This window comes from Vespa mandarinia, chromosome 2 (genome assembly GCF_050613455.1).
Source record: "Vespa mandarinia isolate Hongniang chromosome 2, ASM5061345v1, whole genome shotgun sequence".
NCBI classification, from domain to species: Eukaryota; Metazoa; Arthropoda; class Insecta; order Hymenoptera; family Vespidae; genus Vespa; species Vespa mandarinia.
In genome coordinates, this window is record NC_140811.1 from 19693966 (window position 1) to 19715000 (window position 21035).

The 21035-nt window shown below is 41.4% G+C and overlaps 2 protein-coding genes across 8 annotated transcripts in view; one reads left to right on the top strand and one right to left on the bottom strand.

The window, feature by feature from the left end:
* Positions 1 to 159: 159 nt before the first annotated feature.
* Positions 160 to 11137, bottom strand: LOC118442847 (very long chain fatty acid elongase AAEL008004). Its single transcript, XM_035869149.2, has 5 exons — positions 10633 to 11137; positions 4119 to 4462; positions 2967 to 3104; positions 2620 to 2862; positions 160 to 1724 (listed from the first exon to the last, which is right to left on the bottom strand). Exons 2-5 carry the CDS (start codon positions 4458 to 4460, stop codon positions 1545 to 1547), a joined length of 903 nt encoding a protein of 300 aa, XP_035725042.1. The 5' UTR covers positions 4461 to 4462; positions 10633 to 11137; the 3' UTR covers positions 160 to 1544.
* Positions 1649 to 21035, top strand: part of sit (stuck in traffic) — a 19618-nt gene continuing 231 nt past the window's right edge. Inside the window, exons 1-6 of one of the 7 annotated variants that reach the window (XM_035868665.2) lie at positions 1649 to 1792; positions 19601 to 19709; positions 19794 to 20065; positions 20178 to 20361; positions 20503 to 20618; positions 20696 to 21035. The exon at positions 20696 to 21035 is cut by the window's right edge and continues 231 nt beyond it. In XM_035868665.2, the coding sequence (XP_035724558.1) occupies positions 19613 to 19709; positions 19794 to 20065; positions 20178 to 20361; positions 20503 to 20618; positions 20696 to 20980 (954 nt within the window). In that variant the 5' untranslated portion in view covers positions 1649 to 1792; positions 19601 to 19612 and the 3' untranslated portion in view covers positions 20981 to 21035. Of the gene's footprint in view, positions 1793 to 2979; positions 3127 to 17089; positions 17121 to 17245; positions 17561 to 18019; positions 18440 to 18727; positions 18778 to 19600; positions 19710 to 19793; positions 20066 to 20177; positions 20362 to 20502; positions 20619 to 20695 lie in introns of those variants that run through there. The other 6 variants (XM_035868752.2, XM_035868939.2, XM_035868495.2 and 3 more) reach the window with 6 other exon arrangements.

A 21035-nucleotide genomic window follows, 5' to 3' on the forward strand; every position in this document is an offset into this window, starting at 1 on the left:
CGCTATTCGATTTCAAAGAAAATTTAATCCAGGCATTCGCCGTTGCTCGAGCGTCGTCGATCCTCGAGGAAGGTGCCAAAAAAGTGATATCTACGCGGATTTATTCGTTCGTTCGTTCGTTCGTTCACTCTATCCGCTTATTATTGATTCTCTTCGAAATTTTATTTGTTGTTTGTTTTTGTTTCTCTTTTTTTTGGCAATGGTCAAATGACAACGCGAAGGAGGAAAGATTTTTTTCTCGTCGATAGCATCATCGAGATTTGTCTTTCGCGAAAGTGCCCTCGCTATTTCGGAAGCAGTGATGATCTAAGGAGAAAAAGGGAAAAGAAAAAATTGTATCGCTCGAGAATTCGTCGCATGCAAAGTCTTCTCGAGAATCCTCTCGAGAGTCCTCTCGAAGCCATACATCTTGCTTTGTCGGTTTTTTCTGTGTATATGATACACATATGCGAATACATATGTACAGAACGACCTTTTAGAAAAATAGCCGCGTTAAAATTCGCATATATGCATACAGGGCTGTCAAGAAAAAGGGATTTAGAAATTGAAGAACAGATCGACATCGACCAAAAACGATATGACAAATTTTTATTTTTTCTTTTATCCTCTATGAGCCAAACAAAAAACAAAGACCTTTGTAGGCGCAACCCTTTTCATTTTGCGAAATAAGTAAAAATCCTTCGTGTCGCGCATATAGGTATAGGTACATAGAAAAGAAAGAAAAAAAGAAAACAAATAAATAAAAAAAGGAAAAATGCCATCTATCGCACATACGTGTGTCGAGTCGAGCTCGCGAAGAATCGGAAGTGGCACCTTGAGAGAGAGAGAGAGAGAGAGAGAGAGAGAGAGAGAGAAAGAGAGAGAGAGAGAGAGAAATAATAATCGAGGAGAAAGGAAACGACGACTTCAACGATCGATCGTTGAAAATTTGGCTTTTATGGTGATATGACCGGAGTTTCGAGCGAAAAAAGAAAAAGAAGACAGGCAAAAGATAAAAAGTGAAGAAAAATATTTTTTAAAAGCGCTTTAAAAGACCGGCAGGAGTTTAGAAATATTATACTCGATCGATTTTCTCTGTCGCCCGTTTTCACATTTTTTCAATCTTGAAAGGACATCGAGATCGATTCGATGAACGAAAGAGAATTCGCGGATTGTCCTTGGTTCCTCCTATCCAAGCGTTTTACCCCGTCTTCTTCGTCGATTCCTCCGAAGCTTCCTTACTTAAGAGGCCGTATCCTCTTTTTTCAATTCCAATTAATCGAACGAGAAGAGGAAGGCGAAAAAATCCTATTTGCTCTCTCGCCTCCACTTTAACAAAATTCATTCATGTTGTTCGTGAAAACGTCCTGCGTTTTTTCCTTCGTTCCTTCGTTCCTTCCTTTCTTCCTTCCTTCCTTCCTTCACGTTCGCGGGGTCCCGTTGAAACGCACAATTTTTAAAAGAAAGAAGGAGAAGAAAGGAGAAACAACCGCTTTCCCCTTTCACTTCCTTTCTTTTTCCTCCTCTTCCTTTCTCTTTTTGTACGGCCCATCCTTCTCCCAATCTCAATTCATCTTCGTCTTATCGATCGACTTCATTCTGCGATAGGCCCGCCGATAAAAATCGGAGAAAAGAACAAAGAAGATCGCCGAGTGAAGCAGTAAGAGGATTGCGACCAGCTTCGGGTATCCGCAGTCGAAGATCAAGGCCTGCGCGCTATGCACGAACACTAAAAAGAATTGGATCTGAAAATGAAGAGGAGATATCGCCGATTAGGACCCTCAGAAATAAAACTATTCTCGGTGAGCTAACGGTGAGTTCTCTAATTTTTCCAGCCCGTCTCGAGAAGAAGGAATGGAAAAGAAATAATTCGTTTCTCAGTCATTAAATCGTTATTAGTCGTATGCGTGTTTATGATCGCGTAAGCGAAGGCGAAGCAAGGAGCGTAATGAGAGAGAGAGACAGCTCGAACAAAAACAAAAAAGAAAACAAAAACAAGCTCGATGATCGAATAGGAGTTTAAATTATTTACATAAATCAAAATTATTAATATAAACGAGAGGCTTCTTGGATATGCACGGATATGCACACAAACGATTCCATATAAAAGACGGTGATTAACGGTTGTCGTTGCATCGGCATTGCCAATGTTCTAGCTAATACTTGCTCGGTTTCTCTCTACCGTAGTGTCGTACCGTAGGTATATCGGAATGCCTAATTATTGCGCCATCGCACGACCTAGTCGTCCGAGTCCGACTTAAACGTCGGAGTCAGAGTTAGGTAATTGCCCAACGATTGCACTTTTCACTTTTCCTCTGGTCCCTCCGGCCTCCTGCTATCTCGCCATAATACGTTCGCCATGAAATTTTGCCTACGTTGTGCGCGTGTGCTCGAGTGGGGGGGGGGGGGGGGCGGGGAGTGGGAGAGAGGCCAGAATTGGCGCCCGACCTAGGAATCTGCTCTCTGCGAGATCGAAAAATCAGTGTTTTGCCTTTAACACTGGGCAACAATTTGACGTTCCATTGCGAAATGGAACAACCCAAATTGCGCTCGCTCGCTCGCTCGCTCGTACGTACGTATCATTCATACATTCGTCGTTTCTTTTCTTTCGTTTAGGAGGAAGCTAATCCATAGGCTTACCAATTGAATCGTGGTGAGATGTTTCTTCCACCACAAATATTTTTTATATTCGGGTCCCATGGCAGCCAACATGTAATAAGCGTACATGACCACGTGGACCGCGTTGTTTATGAGATTTCCTAGGGTACCGTGTCCACCGGGAATAAATTTAACGCAAATCCATGTCTCCAAAGGCGTCAAAGAATGATGATATAAATGTAGAAACGTCACTTGACTCTTCTTCTTTCGTAAGACGAAGAAAACCTGTAAATTCGATCGTTCAGATCTTTCCTTTTCTCGTTTTATTTCCTCTTTCGTCGGCTTTAAATAATCGATCGACTTAAAATATTCGAGCGCGAATACTTTACCGTGTCGGCAAATTCGGTAAACTTGCTGATAAAGTACCACCAACAAAGGTTCGCCATTCTTAAAGCGGACGGATTGTGAGAATAATCGACTGGCTGGCACTTGTAACTGTAGTCCAACAGCCATCCGGACATCAGGTGCTACAAAGGGAAAGGCAGTGAGGTAAGAACGATTCGAATAGTAATCATTTTGTTTTTTCGTACCAAGTAATCGGCTCGCCCCCCCCCCACCCACCCTCCCCTACACCCCCCACGTCTTCCCCTACACCCGTTCCTCATTCCTCGATGATCCAATAGCACTTTAACCTAATCAGGCCTACGTAATACTCGCTTGTCATTGCTACGATTACGTTTTCATCCGACTTTCGAATAGTCTCGAGCCCTGTCGTTGAAATGCATGCATTAGAAATGATTCACACGTAAGTGCATTAGAGGCAGGCAGAGCTTACTCGCTTCATATGCTTTTATCAGACACTTCATATCTAATACCTCCGTGTTATTTACCTCCCGGCGCGAGAAACGCATTACGCGTTTATAACGGATCATCGCTGATATAACCGAAGAAATTTCTTTTATCACTAGTCTTTCCTTCCTTTCATTTTTCGACGTGGAACTATTGTCCAATGGACATATATATGGAAATAAAATATTTTCTAATCTTTATGGAAGATCGACACAACGAGAGCTACGATCTCCGCAGGTGTGGAGACCCGATATGGGACATGTAATAAATGTTTTTCGCGTTTCGAATTTACGAGTTGGTCGTTGTCGTTGTCGTCGATGATTTTCTCAATAAATTAGAAGAGAAGAAAAAGCTCGTTCCGTAAGTTCGGCTAAAAACCCTCTATTAAAAACGTTTGATTTCGCGGAATATGTTCTTTTCGTTTCTTGATCTCGATTTATATAGGACGTTCGGTTCGTACTCATGCGTCGCGTCGTCATAGGGAGAAAAACGGAGAAAAAGAAAAAAAAAACCGGCCATGGATGGATTTCCAAGATATCTCGAAAAAGTCGGCTCGAAGAAAGATTTAATGCGGATCATTACATTAAAATCGATCGAGAAGAGATAGATTCCAGATATAAAGGTGCTTCATTAAAATTAGATCTTGGCTGAGATTTGAGATTGAGTTAAGGAGAGAGATTTAATTTGATTACCTCGTAAAGCATTCCCAGAGAGAAGATGACCTGGAAGGCGTTGTAGGCGATGAGAACGTTTCTGAGATTATAAGGCTTTTTGTTGGACATCATACGTGGGCCGGCTATCGTCACGGAATAGAGATAGAGTAGAACTATGACGACCGTTGGTATCGGGGATTCCATAAGAGGCCAATTGCCAACCCGCGGATCCGAGGCGCTCGCCAGAATTTCCGTGTACTGTTCGAGGGCCAATTTGACCAAGCCTTGGGCACCGACGAACGTTGTCCGGTTCCCATCAACCATCTCTCGCATCGGTTCCGGTTCCCTCTCGACCACTAACTCTGCCGCTGCCGATGCCATTTCTGAAAAAGCGATCGATCTCCTTGAAATCTTTCTTCCTTACGTTGTTGCAAACAATTAAACCAATGTTATTCCTTTTTCAAATAATTAAGCCGACGATGGGACATCTCGCCTTGAGTAGACACTTTTAAACGTTCCCGTTCGTTTAGGTTCTTCGCAAAAGTAAACGACTTTTCATTGAATATCGTCTCCCGATCGTTGAGTAATGAATGAAATTACGCCGTATGCCACGCGTACCTCGTTAAGTTGAAAACAAATCGGATTAACAAAACGGCGAGTTCCTATTCCGAGATCTATTCGTACGGACCTCTCGTGTTCTCGCGAAACATGGCGAAAGTAAAATGTTGCCATTGTAAGAGGATCGATATCGATCGCGGACCCACCGTTGAAACGTGTTTCTCATTTTCGACCCACCAAATGCAATATTTCCAGCCGCAAATGTTTCGCACCGTTGAATCCGTTAAACCTCCCGCCGAGCCTTGCCTTTTCCACCATCCTCCCGGAATTTCACATCTCTTTTCTTCTCCTTCATCGTGCCGTCTTGTAAACGATTCATCGTCCTCGACAACGAGTACGTCCTGTCAACTTGAGTCTTCCGAAAGACCATCCGACGTAAAACGTTGGAAATATGATTCGCCGATGATTTGACGATGCTTCCATCGTTAGATTTTCTCTTCCGTTTGAGCCCGATATCTACGTAATCGTACTACGAGAGATTGTCTTCCTCGTCCGCGTTCGCGTTAAATAACCATCGACGACGACGACGACGCGAGACTTTATTAATATCACGATAGTCGTCAGAAATTGAGTTCGTATAGAGTCGAAAGAAAGAAAAAAAAAAGAAAAAAAAAGTAAAGAAAGGAGAAGGACGAGTATATATATATCTCTCTTTCTCGGCCAATTTTATCGAGCACACTCAGGGGAAAGTAGCTTCGCAAGCGAGTGCTTCGATCGGACCTAAAATTCGCGAATCTCTAGCTTTGCACGGTACGCGTGATGGTAGAACACGCTAATTTCGACGTAGTTAGACACGCAACGAGAAGTTGCCGAGCGAACCAGAAAGAGTTGCTAGGCCGTTATATCTCGGTGAAGGAAGGAAAAAAAAAGAAAAGAAAAGGAAAAAAAAAAAACGGAAAACGCTCTCGTCCCTCTCTTTTCGCTTTTATCGAAGAATAATGAAAAGTAGGTAGAGAGCAATAAAGCGTTACGACCAACAACAAGGTTGCTCAATGTCGTTGCACCGTTCCTTACATTTTATGAGATACTTTTATTATACTTAACCAAAATAATATTTTACGTCGTTATAGCATTCGTATACCCGATGTTAAATCTCCCCACGTCTAAATAACTACCTTGTTTTGCGCTGCGGCAATTTAATAAACTATCGTGCAATCCGTATCGCGTTATGATCGTACAGCTTTTCGATCGTATTTATTAAGTAGGTTAAAGTTAATTGCCGTGACAGGGAATGAAGTAACTCGCCTTTTGATTCGAGCTCGAAAATTGGCATTATCGCGTTGGAATTCGATTAAGAGGTTTAGACAAGTTTCTGCAAGTTCGCACGCAATTTACCTTTCTACCTACGTACTTACCTACCTACCTACCTACCTACCTATCTATCTAGCTGGTTCCTTGCATTTTTTCTCCGCTCTTTTTTTCCCTTTCTACGAAGGCCTTTAACGAGGCAAGGTTAAGCGAAAGCCCATTGTCCAAGCTGGAGCCGTTCTCTCTGTAGCGTTACCGACATAGCGAATTTTCATCGGCAAAATTAAATCACCATTAATAAACATTAAATATTTACGTAATTGGAACGTTTAAATTGGAGGAAAGGTTTTTGTTGAAGAAGACAAAAGAAAGAAAAAAAAACAGAAATAGAAAGAAGCATCGTTAGGTGAAACTCGATCAAGTCAATTCGATTCATCCTCCGGTAAGAGAGAGAGAGAGAGAGAGAGAGAGAGAGAGAGAGAGAGAGAGAGAGAGAGAGAAAGAGAAAAAAGTCGATCGCGGGCGGTCCAGTATTTCTGGGACAGCTCTGACCCAGGTAGTAGTACGTAACTTCCCTTTTCCTTAGCTCGGCATTGACACGGATGCCCGACGACGAACGGTATTTCTTCGAGAGAAAGTCCAGTGGAACGGGTTACGGAGATAAGGAGGAGGATGCCAGAGGAAAGCCGGTTAAGTGCGGGGAAAAATAAAGAAGGAAAGAGAGAAAGAGGAGATGCTTTTTATTCGAAACGGTAACTCATTTTATCTCGTACCATCGAGTCGTCAAAATGAGAGGCTCTTTCAACGTTGGCACGAGGATGAGGACGATTAGACGTGCGACGTATCGACTATGTACCGACTTCGTGTTAATAGGTAAGTAGGCCGATTCCACGGTTTACATGGCCTTTTCACGTTTTTCTATGGCTCGAGCCTTCTCCTCCTCCTCCCTTCCTCCTCCTCCTCCTCCTCCTCCTCCTCCTCCTCCTCCTCCTCCTCCTCCTCCTCCTCCTCCTCCTTCCTTGGCACGCAGCGAAATTTTTTTTCTCCACCGACATCGACGCTTTTTACTTTCGGATTCCATCGTCCGCGATCGTAACGCCTGGCCATAACGCGTTTTCTCGCTTTACGATCGCTTCTTTTTTCCTAACCGTTCTAACGGCTCAATATTCATTATCGAAGTTTGTACAAATAGAGACGAAGTCCCGAGCGAATGAGAAAGAACTGGCTTTCGTCGAGGCAGTTATAAGATGTCGTCCGCTCTCTTCGGATATTATATCAAACTCTTAATACTCTTTCCGCGTTATAAGGAATACCCCCTTGGTTACGTCGTTGATAAGGATTACCAACGACGATGCGCTAAATTAGATGGCTGAATTATATTTCGATCGAAGACTTTGAAAGTTCTCCTCCTTCTCTTCCTCTCAGAGGCCAAAGGGAAGAGAGTTTTTTTCAGAATGAGGAAAGGGCGCACCTTTACGGACCGACACGAGTCGAAAAAAAAAAGAAAAAAGGGGGAAAAGAAATCTCGACGATCGGGGAATCGCAAACTGGAATATAATTTTCTTCTTCTACGTCGTTAAATTGCTTAGGTCCATCTGCTTATCTTTCTCATCGAATAACTGGAACACCAGCCGACGAGGCTTTGCTCGATCGTAAATACGTTTTATTAACGAAAAAGGACTTCCATCTCGAAGGAAGGAAGTCAAGTTAAGAGGAACGTCGATTAACGAGGTTAACGATTATACCTAGCGACAAAGAGACGAAAGAGCGAAAAAGAATATTGAAGTATTGACCGAGAAAGGAGTGAAGATATTTTAAACGATTCGAACCTATCGATCGAAGATATAAACTGTTGCAACTACAAATCGAAATAAATATTAATTAATTAAATGTTAACGACTCGATGGGGCTTAATGCAAATATTCGAGTAGACATTCCTCGTGTCATTCCTTCGTAGCATTTCCTCCCGGAGGAAAATTAAAAATAGACGCCGGTCGAAGGTGCGTACGATTACCTCCTTTCCTCGATAGTTCATAAAGGAGACTCTTGCAAAACGGGTGAGTTAATGATGTCCCGTGCTAACTCGTTTATTCGATTAGCACAAACGATAATTTTACCGATAACAATCCAGATAACAAAGGAGGAGACGTTAATTGTTTCGAACTATGCCCATTTGTTCTCAAACAGATCTGTTCCCAAACAGATCTTATCCATTTTATCTTTCTTACATTCGCGTGCACAGTACCTTTAAGCCGCACCTGCTTCTACGAACACGGTCGATTTGGCCTTTTCGAATAGATCGCGAGATCTCGACTTTTTCTCTGTACTTTGATCGAAGAATGTTTGAAAAATAAAGGCAATTTTCAAGTTCGCTTACCGCGACACGCGATCGTCGTACCTCGAGCATGTCCTCGAGTATCGTTCTATTTAGGTGATAGGCAAAAGCGATCTTTGCTCTTAGCTAGTGTATACATATAATATCTAGGTGCTGTGTGTGTGCGTGTGTGTGTGTGTGTGTGTCACGACGCAAGTAAAGATCGAAGAAGACCAGCTGGAAGGCGAGAACGTCAGATGAAATCACATTAGTCAGTTTTCAATGGCACGATTCTCTCTCTCTCTCTCTCTCTCTCTCTCCCTCCCTCCCTCCCTCCCTCCATCTCTTCTCTTTTCTCTTTCTTTCGAGCTCTCCAAGAGAATACGCATACGACGGATTTTCTCTGTTGGTAAGAAACGAAGACTTGGATTCGTCTTCTTCGCTTTCACAAGGAAAGCTAAATGTCTGAGCGTTGCAAAAGTAGTCTACGACTTCGAAACGATGCGAGTAGCGTGTAATACGTATGCTTCTTCTTTTGTCCTGCCCATCTCTTTCATTATCTTCCGATTTATGATCGACCATTAGCCAAATCACGCGATTAACAGGGAACTCGTAAAAGGCTTTTCCTACGCTACTAGAGCTCGGACGCGAACGTTGTTGCTTGTATTTTCTTTCAACGAATTTACTTAGAATTTACCAAACTAGAATTAGCATCGTCGAATAAATCACGGTTTTTATTTTATTTTCTCGCCTTGACGAATAAGCTCAATCTACTCGTACGATACCCACATATATGAAACTTTCAACGATCATTATGTACTTAATAATTCAAGTATATCATCGAAAGCGACACTTTGTGCCTTTCTTTAATTTCATATTCTCGAGATGACCCGATTTCTATGGACTTACTTCTCTCCGACTTTTTCGGTCAGACTTCCTGATCTCGTTCTATCTATGTGGAACGATCGATCGTCATTTTACGAATATTAAATTGACAATGCAAAGTCAGATCCGCCTGAGAAAAAATCCTACGCATTTATACTTTTTCATTTTCTTCTTTAATATCGAAGAAAAATGTGGAAGATCGTGAACGCGTATAGCAGGAAGACTTTTCTTTTTATAAAGGAAAAATGGCGATTGATCGGTTGAAGGTTCGCGTACGTCATGTTAAATGATTTTCTTCTTTTCTTTTTCTCTTTTTTTTTTCTTTTTTTTTCTTTTTTCTTTTTTTTTACTCGCCACAAACACAAGCCGAGTAATAAACAATTCAATCGTCCAATTATTAATTTTATTATGCACCTTATTATGCACCGGCATATTCTAAGCGTATCGAAATTAGAAGATAAAGAAATCGATCGAATTGAGATTGTAATTTCTTCGTGAATACGAACGTACGTTTTCTTTTTCTTTGTATCTTTTACGAAAATTATAATCGAGATCGGCTCGATCAACCTTGTGCCGAATATTACAAGACGAGTTTCGACGAGCCCGTTGTGTAACTATTAGGGAATAGCGTGGCGGAATACGCTCATTGAGAGAGGTTACATATATTACGTGTATTACGCTAGGTAGTTGACCATGCAACGCGAAAATACCTTATCGGCCATTCGTTTACGAAGAGGATGATTATGGACGGACGAAAGCGTTCCTTTTGATCTTTGACTCTTCTCGAAGCGACATTAAAAACAGAAAGATAAGGAAAAGAGAAGAACAAGAAAAGAACATAAAACCTTGAGGATTTTTTCTCTCAAGCTGCGTGCACCTTAGTTAACACCTTAATTGCCAGGTGTGTTCGAACGTAACAAAAAGGAACTTACGAAATCAAAATAGAACGAAGCTACGATGTTTTCTTTTCCTTCAACGGAACTTTCCCCTTTAATTCGGCCCGATATTTCGGCAAATGTGAGAGCAAAAAAAAAAGAAATAATAATAATAAGTGGAAAAAGAGATACGAAGAGAAAGGTAATCGTCTCGATAACGAAACTATTTATATTTCACCCGTATTGCGAGTTTTCGTGCGATAAGACGAAAACTCGTTCGAACGTACGCATGCTCGCGAGCCATAAAAAACGAATGAGAACGATTTCCAAATTAGTTTTTCATCTTCTCCCTTCGAATTTACAAACCAGTAAGGTTTGAAAAACGCCCAATGGCAATGATCGAGAAGAACTTCATTTTTCCTGGTTGGAAAAAAGGCAAGTGTGTATCGTAAATGCGCACATAGTTGAAACGCGCTCCGCCGGTGATATCGTTCTACTTGCTCGCTCGAGCGCGATCCATCTCAATAGCGATCAATCACCAGGACATTTTCTCTCTCACTCACTCTCTCTCTCTCTCTATCCCTGAAAAATAAGAAAAGATCTTGAACGTTACCTATGCGTTTCCCAATGAGAGATCGGCTCACGAAGGAAAAGAATTCGGACCGCTCGAGGCACTGCACTTTATTCCGAGTCGCGTGGGAAACACTTGAAAATCTTGCTTCTCCTGTTCCTATTCGAACACTAGGTTTTGTCCGAAATGCAAGAGCCTATGTTTGTTCATCGATACGCTCAAAATTGCAAAGTCTTTTGCCTCTGCCTGCCCCCCCCCCTTCCCCCGAATTTCAAAGATCCACGATCCAGAGGTTCGAACGACGATTAGGCTCGACGACGAATAATATACGATGACGTATGGAAGGATGGCGCTTTTACGAGTCGAATATTTTCACTAGTTCCTTTCTTCCAGCAAGTGTCAAAAGATAAGAACGGATCGATATAATTGGGAGGATTTTGTTATCGTTCGCTCGCACACTCTCGGTAATTCTTTTCGGATGGACTCATTTCGTGGTCCAACGGACGATCCTGCGCGAATAGTCTGCACGATGCTGAACTCGCGTCTTAAGTATTAACTGACCTAGTGGGGTCCGACTACGATCAGGCTCGTTGTCGGAAAGGTGGGGACTTATCGAGTTCAGGAGCGGGCTCGACGAACGAGAGAGTTCTTCTTGATCGATAAGAGTCAAGGTTACTACGTTTGGCTCACAACGTTTCCTCGAGATCGATCATATCTCTCTCTCTCTCTCTCTCTCTCTCCCTCCCTCCCTCCCTCCCTCCTCCACGCTCTAGCCAACGAAAATCTTTCGTAGATGAAGCCTGAAGAGAGAGAGAGGGGGGGGGGGAAGAAATGGTACTATACCTATACTGCAGTATATTTATTTTAATGTTATACCAATATAGTAATGCCTCCTGGTAAAAGTTCAAGATACGCTTGTCTCGCGAATCACGTAAGAACGATTTGTGCATCGATCGTAAGAGTTCAGGTGAGTCACCTGTAAAGGTCAATCGAGAGACAAACGTTTGCCTATATTTTATATTGTTGATACGCGAAGAGTGCACACGTTGCAACGCATCTGTGCCGAATAAAACGGACGTTTAGCTCGTCTATGGACGCTCAAAGAGAAAATATTTTACAATGGCGTTTCACCACGGATCATCATCTCCTTTTTGCCTCGCTCAGTTCGTACGAACGCAAAGCTCTCTGTCTTCCTTCGGAGATTGCTTTTGCTATCGACGGAAATCACTAGTTTGTCCTTTCGATCGATTTACGAATCAAACTCATAAATCGTAATTCCACCATCTCCATTTTTTTTTTACGTACGTAATTCTTTACGTACTTAAAATACTCTCCTATGGTTTATATTCGGGGTATTATCAAGTACATTTGGATACCACATTGTTCTGTTTTCGTATATAAAGTTAACAATAAAGTTCGATACATTCTTAGATTTGCCATAATTTTCTGCATACGGATATCGGTCATCGTCGACTTGTTTTTTCCTTTTTCTTCTTTATCGACTCTTATACGCGCGCGCGCGCATGAAACCACTTTTATTTAAGCGAGGTAAAATGAATTTTTCCTTTTCACGCGCGCGACCGGTGCAAAGTAAAGGTTCGTCTTGATCTCGACGATTTATTCGCATATGCCTACACGGAGAAAATCCGCTCTTCTCTTTTTCTCTCGTCCCTATTGGGATTGTTGTGTTAAATTAAATTCGTCTTGCGCGACACATTGCCGGCGTATCAAAGCTTGAATGAAACGGCACAAAACGCCGATAAAAAGAACGGCTACATCGAGATGTGAAAAAAAAAATGATGGACTATCCTTTATTGTTTTCCTGTTTTCTTTGGATCGATTGTCGTCGTCACGCAACGTGACGATAAATCCTTCTTCACGATATCCACGTGGCTATCGACGTATTCTAACTGATTACATAATTTTTTTTCATCCTATGTCCCAAGTAACGATTATAAAGGTATTATTGAAGTAGCTGTGAGGGCTCGAGATAAAGTGAAGTAAAAAAAGAAAAAATTCAAGTAGCTTGAACTCCATTGATATCTTCACCTAACGATCGTAACTTACAGGAACTTAACGATCGTAAATTAGAGGAATTTCGCGCATGTCGTCGGCTTTTTATCGCGCGCTCACTTTCTCGATCTCTATTATACGTAAAGTAGATAAATTTAAAGTTATCGTCGAAGGTGTCCTGAATATATAAAGATCAAAGGAGAAATAATTAAATCGAGTAAACATTTCCCCTCAAGGCTATTATTAGTTCGCACGAAAAAATATCTGATCTATCTAATGCTTATTTTCACCTATCCGTATGCTTATTTTCACCTATCTTCTTACGGTGATTTTCCGCGAGACATGGATCAATGGGAAAAATAAAGATCATTGCGATGGACGCGATATGCATTAATCGTAATTATTGCTCATGAATCGATCGTTTATGTCGACGCATTTCTTTTCAATGTTTATTCTTGCGATGAAGTAATAAGATGCGTCGCAGACAAGAAAATAATACGTGAAACTGTTTTCTTGTTTGTTAAAAAGTATATAATTATAGTAGTTTATCGAGTCTTGAGTCGTCGCGTCATAATTATTCCCCGATACTACCTTACAACGAAAAAATATATTTACCCGAATGGAATCATCTTATTTATTATTCTATTCGGAGGAAAAAAAAAAACAAAGAAAACTAAGTGTACTTAATGAATAATTGCGCGTAAAATCAAAACTTGAAGAAGAAAATAGGAAAAAAAAAAGGGAAAAAAGAAAACGGAGAAGGGTATATATTCTTTATCGAGAAATAAAAAGATGATCTTTGGACGTCACAATCTCGGGCACGTTTCTTTTCATACACGTATATTTCTTTTTGCTGGCAAAAAGTCAATGAACGTGGAAATTCCCTTTAGAGAGATTGCGTAAACGCGTGCATATAAATTATCCCGTAAACGTTGCTCCCATTTAGATAGATTAAAAGAAACGTCATCAAAGGTCGCAAGATCGACCGAGAAAGGAATAATAGAGAGATAATTGCGAAGGTACACATCCCTAACGCTTACGTAATTGGGACGGTCGTTCAAAGATATTCGAGCGCGAATCAATTCGAGAGACGAGCCCCTGAAGGCGGACAACCGGTGATAACTTGCGCCCGGAAACTTTGCACGTTACTCGACTTTATTATTTCTATTCTCTCGATCTAAGCGAATCGATTAGATTACGAGATTATTGTTACGTTAGTTGGTGTTATCTGAAGATTGTACTTTGGACTTTTCCACGTTTTTAAACGGTCTAAAAACGGTACTCCCTATTTTTCTCTCCATTTTTTCTCGTCTATTTTCAAATCTATCTCCAAAACAATTCTAAAGGGGCCGTTTTATACGAAAGAGTTATTGTTAGAAGAATTGGGATCAAGTGAAAAAGTATTGTATGCGGAATAACCAATCGACCCAACGATAGGAATCGTTAGGAAGCATGTACGTTCTTCATTTAACTAGGATCATTTTTTTTTATAACCAAACAATCGTATCCCCGATAAGATTTATCCCCCATAATCCTTGGATAAACCTTATCGATGGCCATTTTAATTTAAATCGGCCGATCTAAACATTTCGAATTTGTTTTTACGATTCGTCGATCGTAGTAAATCGTCGATATATGCGGGAAAGATGCGTGCACTTATATCGAATCGTACAGTGATCATCGGGATCAAAAAATCAAACTTTGTCAAGTTCACGTATTATCTGAACGTCCTATCCAGACATACGTAAAGGAACTTTTTCCAGGACTATGATTTATGAGTAGAATTACAGAGAGGAATATTTCTTCTCCTTTTTTCTTTCTTTTTCTTTTTTCTTTTTCCTACTTTCTTCCCCCGTCCTGCCCCGATTCGACAGTTGCATCGCACGGATTCCGCGTAGTAATAATTCGTCACGTTCTTTTATAAATTTCATATGTAAAAGAAGCCAGCCGTGAACCTTGACTTTTTGACATTATCATTTCTACATCGGCGTTGCGCGCTGTCATTGTATGCCTTCGGCCAACGGATATTGCGCGCGCACGCGCGCAAGAAACGACGAAGAAATTCCAAAGGCAGCTGACGACGATGCATGACGACGATGCATGACGACAATACAAAAATTAAGCGAACCGTTTCTTAGCTTTTCTTCTCCTCTTAAATTCTCGCTGGAGACAGACTTTATCCGATTTAACGATTTAAACGTCAGAGCGCGGCCCCGTAGGACGCGCTTTTTCTTTTGAGTTCCGATAATTCATTGAATAAAGTTCGTTATACCTTATATATCGTCCATATTTTCGAAAGAACCTTCGTTCGGTTTAATACGTCTTATTAAAATATCCCCTTCCCTTCCTTTTTCGTAGGAATCCAGACCGAATATATATATGTATATACATATATATGTATATACATATATATGTATATACATATATACATAGATAATTTGGGCCATTGCTAAGGTACAAGTTGTCTTTATGTGAAACGGGATTGTTTTGAGAGAAAGGAAAATAAAGTTTCCGGGCCGTTGAAGAGTTAGGCGTCAAGAGAAGATTAATTAATTGGACAGACTTGGCAAAGAGAGAGTATGGCGCAAGAAATAGGGGGGATCGAAGGGAATCGGTTACAAAGTCTCAAAGAATATTTGTCTTTCTCTGAATGCATCTCGCATGCATATTGCGACATACGTAGAGGCAAGTAAGTGGAGCTGCTTCGCGTAAAATGCTTCGTCATGTGAATTGTTAGGAACACTCTTGCGTTCTGCACGCAAAAATCCCGGGAGCTCTATTTTCATTTCATTTCTAATTATTCCCGATCCTGTCGTACCCTGAAGTCTGAAAGGTCCCAAGGGACGTTAGCGGGACGTTACGAAGACGGGGCTCGAATCGCGGAGCCGTTCGCCTTGACATATTTCTTACTGATTGAGATTTATTTCGATGATACGTTCCGTTTCGTACGCAATTACGGTTCCATGAGACCCTTTATTACTTACTCTCGGCACCGTAATCCACCGTAGGCAACGCGGCGAAATCTAAAAGTATTTACGCAACAATCGTTACGATCCTATGCGAAGGAGATTGATCGTTTCATTTTCTATATTATCGTTCTTATCGTTCGTTACACCATCCTGCACGGACACACACATACGCCTAAACAGGTTAGTCGTTCTTGCGCGAGTACGATCATCGTACGACACATACGAGAAAGAAGATTGAAATATTCACTCGTACTTTCGTTTTTCTCGTATCTTTTTTTTTCCGTTGTCATTTATTATAATGGCGATTAAGCCTGTTGAACATATATGATTATTAAATCGAAAAAACGATTTTTTTGATTGCCTTTCTTATCTTCTCATAACTTATTTGCTCGTTGTACGAAGTAAAAAAGAGCGAATGCTTCGTTATTATATTTTTTATGTCACACAGTTACAACGAAATAATTAATTCGACGTTAATTCAATTTCATGGTATAAACAACAAATACGTTAGTGTATATGATTCAATGTCCTTTCACGACGATTCTATTTTGTTCGTCGATTGACATCGAATTATTTAAAATAACGTAATTGATTTTATTCTCATTCGAATTTTCAATATATGTCTGTATATGCATGTATACGACCGATAACAATTTTATTTCCCGTTGACGTCGACTTCCTGACTTTATTAAACGCTCCTGACTTTATTATATGCTTTATATCTCGACTTTACATACGAACCTTTTGTGTCGCTAGCATTACTTGCATTCGTTATTAATTATATTAATAAAAATACATCGTATAAGTTGTCGCAACTTTTCTCTCTCTTATAATCAGAACAGGTTTACCTTTGCCTTAGGTTTTACCCTTTTATGCGTCTAGCTCTCAAGCTTTTTACAACTTGATCAAATCTCTCGACTATAGTCCCGAGAAACGTCGATGGATAACAAACACGCCGTGTCCCCTCGTTCCTTTTACAACGATTGAGAAACAAAGTATCATTATTTCTAATGCTATTGAATGAAATAATAAACAATTCTTTGCATGCTCGTTCGCGACTAGCCGCGGCTTGAGTCAAACGACATTTATAAATATAAAGAAGAATGAAAGATATCCAAACGAAACTTAAGCATAAGTGCTTTATTCATCCCATTTCCATTTAATGATGCAACGATCAATAACGTCAACGCCATCGCAATGAAATCTATTCTATCATCATTGGTAAGATTCCGATAATGACACGTAAATCCGAAATAATGAATTGAACGGTAAATGCGAACGATGTACGCGATTATACAACTTCTATACTTCTCCGCTCTCTTGACGTAATCACCGGCTTCTTCCATCGTACTACTTGCCAAGTAGAAAAAAAAATAAAAAAAAAAAAGAAAAAAAAAGAAGAATAAAAACAAATCGGACGAAAGTTTCAACGCTTCTCCTACCTTTCCAACGAGAACTTTCATTCTGGGGAGGGGCGGAGAGAGCAATCGTTGCGGTATGAGTAGGTAGGAACGTACATACGTAGATACACGGGAAGAGAAGGGAGACGTAAGTTTAATCTAATTGCAGTTGAATACCCCACTTCTTCGACTTATACGCAAGACGGTATAACAGGTCGCGTGCGCGAGCGCGTCTTTCGAGTTTACTTTACAATCGGTCGGACAGTTGTACGTAAACACCGGTTCGAACGCCTCGATCTTTTCTATACCCTTGCTATTCGCCAATTCTTTTTTCTTCTTTTGCCTTTTTTTTTTTTTGTTTTTTTTTTTCGAACAGATCTTAATCGATAGCACTTCGCGTACCCGCCAAATATCCTCGAGCTCCTTTGGAAAAGGAAAATAGGGGAATCGAAAAAGGTAGAGAGAGAGAGAGAGAGAGAGAGAGAGAGAGAGATCTTCAGCGTTTGCACGTTTCTTTGATTCTGCCAGCCAGCCGGTGCCTCGTTGACTCGTATCACTTGACTCGACCGGGCTCGATTCATTTTCACGGTAAGATCCGACAAATCCGCTTATTACGAATGTGCAAAATTCCTTCCTCTTACGGCCGTTCTGATTATTCGCCCGGAATGATTTTCTCCGTTCTTTGGCGTGAAATTATTTCTCGAAGATACATGTGCCTGCCTGTCGATATCACTTACAGACGAAAAAGGATTAATTACTTATAGCGAGGATTAAAAAGGAAACGAGGGAGAGAGAAAAGAAGAAAGAAAAACGAGAGCTGACGAATATAAAAGTTTTGCTTTCTCATCCGCGCGAACCTGTCTCTTTTCGAGTTACATCGAGGAAAATCTATTTGCGGAAACGGTTCGAGCGAGTTACGGCACGCGGAAATTACGAGTCGCGGAAAATACCGAACTCACCGGTCCCATAATAATACCGTAATCCTTATTCTCAGACATCTCGGGGCGGGGATTATGGGGCGGGGGGATAAGGGTGGCGAGGGAGAGAGAGAGAGAGAGAGAGAGAGAGAGAGAGAAAGGCAAGATAGTATCGCGCGCCGTGCCTAGGCGCGGATCGAAAGCCGCATTAGAGTGACAGAGGAACAACGTGCACTTTTTGCGATCGCTATCTCGATGATATTAGCAAGCTCGATTGAAAGGAATCCGACGAAAATCCGCGAAACAGGCACGAAATTCATTCGCGACGAGAAGGAAAGAAAGGCTCGGAAGGAAGAAAGCGTGGCGGGAAATCAATGTAACGACACAAGTGTCATCGCATGGTCGCAACTCGAACCGAAACGAATGGACTCATTCGCATTATTTCCCATACACGGAGAACATCGTTCCGGTGACAGTCTCTCATCCATTTCCTTAGCGACTTGTCCAGATTCCATCCACGAAGAAAATACCATCGACTCTTTGTACGCCTGTGCGTGAACCCATACTCGACGTAATCCGTCCAATTTTATATAACTTGCCTGGAATGTGAAATCTTTGTTATTGTTTTGTTATGACATCGTCGGAGTTGGGGGACGTCGCGAGGTGATGACGCGCCACGATTCAAACGCGTCCTAACGATCGTTCGAAAATCGTTAGACGAAAAGGAAAAAGCTTTGTTCTCTCTCTCTCTCTCTCTCTCTCTCTCTCTCTCTCTCTCTCTCTCTCTGCCGTTTAAATTGCAAAGGAAAAGGGTTGAACGAGTTGGGAAAAAATAAAGAAAGAAGAAGCAAACCAGACGCGACGGTCGGTGACCCCGTAAACACGGACGTATGTATATGCTTCGGCGTATGTATATATTCGCATGACTGACTTACTTGCGAACCGGTATTCCTGCCTCCAGGGTACCAACTGACATGGAAAAGCGCGACTGACAGCGGAAGACAAAGACGCCGTTATAATTATCTATACGTTGGCATACATTTGTTCTCTTATTTTTTTAATAGATAGAAGATCGTGTCCCTCTCTCTTCATCTCGATTGGTCAATGACGTTCAAAACGAATGTTAATAATTTCGCGAAATTCCAATAGAATAAGAAAATCAAAGAGATTTATTAAATCGATATGAATACGTTCGAGGAAAACATGTGCATGTCGTAAATGCGTGTAGTAAGACGCAATCGCAGTCATTATCGTGCGCTTCACCACGCTTCGTTGCTGATTCTCTTTCTGTCGTATCCTGACGAATTTAAATGATGCCGAATTCGATGGCGCGAGATCGTCTCGCGTGTGTCCGATCGGAATCGAACAAGTTTCTTTTCCGGAAAACGGCGATTTCTTTGTCCTTAGACTTTCGTAAGACCGTTCCCTGCCTCTCTCTCTCTCTCTCTCTCTCTCTCTCTCTTTCCCCACTCTCCCACCATCCCTTTACTTCTCGAGTTCGATCCGATTAGAAAAACGGCTCCACGGCCAGTGCTAGCCGATATAGTCGAACCGCTAGGTCAGGATCGATTAAAGTCGTTAGGAAAGGGGCTCGCGCATTTCCGTTCACACCTGCTGCTGCTGCTGCTGAATGTGTATCATTTCGACGAGGAGCAACAAAGGCTTTATCTCATGCAAAGAGCGATCATATCTTTTCTTCTCTTGATTCCAGCTAATCCTCCAAATGAATATCACCGGCGTACCACCGATCGACAAAATGGCCAACATCTATGACAATTCGTTGGTCCGATTTTGGCACTTTATTTTTCACGATCTCTCGGGTAAGGCTCGACGATCAAACGATAGTCATTTCTATGCTGCGTACCTACCTTGATTATTATACATACCGTACGTTATAATCGTAGATCCCCGAACACGGAATTGGTTCCTCGTGTCTTCACCGGTGCCAGGCGTCAGTATCCTTATCGGTTACCACTACTTCATCCATTCCTGGGGTCCTAAGTACATGGAACATAGGAAACCGTTCCAAATGAAGAACATTCTAGTCATGTATAATCTCATACAGGTCTTACTCAGCACTTGGATCTTTATCGAAGCACTCAACTCTGCCTGGTTAACGAAATACAGCTTCAAATGCGAGCCCGTAGATTTTTCGGAATCACCGGATGCCCTCAGAGTACGTTATAGAATTTTATTTCCTTCTAAAGCGTGTATAACTCCTAACACGATTCTTTTTCTCTCTTCTTTTCCCTCTTTCTTTTTTTCTTTTCCAATTTTAACTATTTCAGATCGCACGAACCGTTCACATTTATTTTCTCGCTAAACTGACGGAGCTTCTCGACACGGTCTTTTTCGTTTTACGAAAAAAGGAGAAGCAAGTTACGTTCCTCCACGTCTATCATCACACCGTGATGCCTATGGTAGCCTGGGGTGCAACGAAATATTATCCTGGAGGTCATGGTACCTTCATAGGTAGGTACAAAAGTTTGTTACAGGGGGAAAAAGAACACACGCACGCACGCACACGCACACACAAGAATAAAGAAAGAAAAAAGAAGAAAAATGAACGTTACCTACGATTCGCCGCTACAATTGACCATTGCTTTTTCCAAGGTCTCATCAATAGCTTCGTCCACATCGTGATGTACACGTACTATTTGCTAGCCGCATTATTGCCTCAATATCAAAAGTATTTATGGTGGAAGAAGTACATAACAACGTTGCAAATGGTAGGTAATTGATAAAAGATCTACGACCAAGACGACGTTGGAAATGATGAAATTTACGAATCGATGGTAATTCGCAGGGACAATTCTGCCTGGCATTCTTGCACAATTCCCAGTTACTCCTATACGACTGCGGTTACCCAAGGTGGTCCGTCATTTTAACTCTTCCAAATGCAATATTCTTCTATTTCCTTTTCTCGGACTTTTACAAGATGGCCTACGAGCCCGATCGAAAGAAGAGAAGTGCGACGACGGTGAACGGTAAGATCGAGTCCAACGGTACAGCGAGAAAAAGGAATTGCAACGATTTCGAAGATACGTCGAACGTTTCTTCCATTAGGAAGATAAAAGGAAAGGAGAATTAATAATTCGTCGGATATTTCTTACGATATTTCTTACGTTGTAGGGTATTACTACGAA

What these genes read in the sequence shown, in the direction of transcription:
- LOC118442847 (XM_035869149.2), bottom strand. Translation starts at nt 4,460, where the DNA reads ATGGCATCGGCAGCGGCAGAGTTAGTGGTCGAGAGGGAACCGGAACCG. An exon ending in CTCTGGGAATGCTTTACGAG is followed by an intron (nt 3,105 to 4,118) that starts GTAATCAAATTA and finishes TTCCCTTTGTAG; the next exon opens with CACCTGATGTCCGGATGGCT. An exon ending in ATCTCACCACGATTCAATTG is followed by an intron (nt 1,725 to 2,619) that starts GTAAGCCTATGG and finishes CTTCATTTTCAG; the next exon opens with ATCCAATTCTTTTTAGTGTT.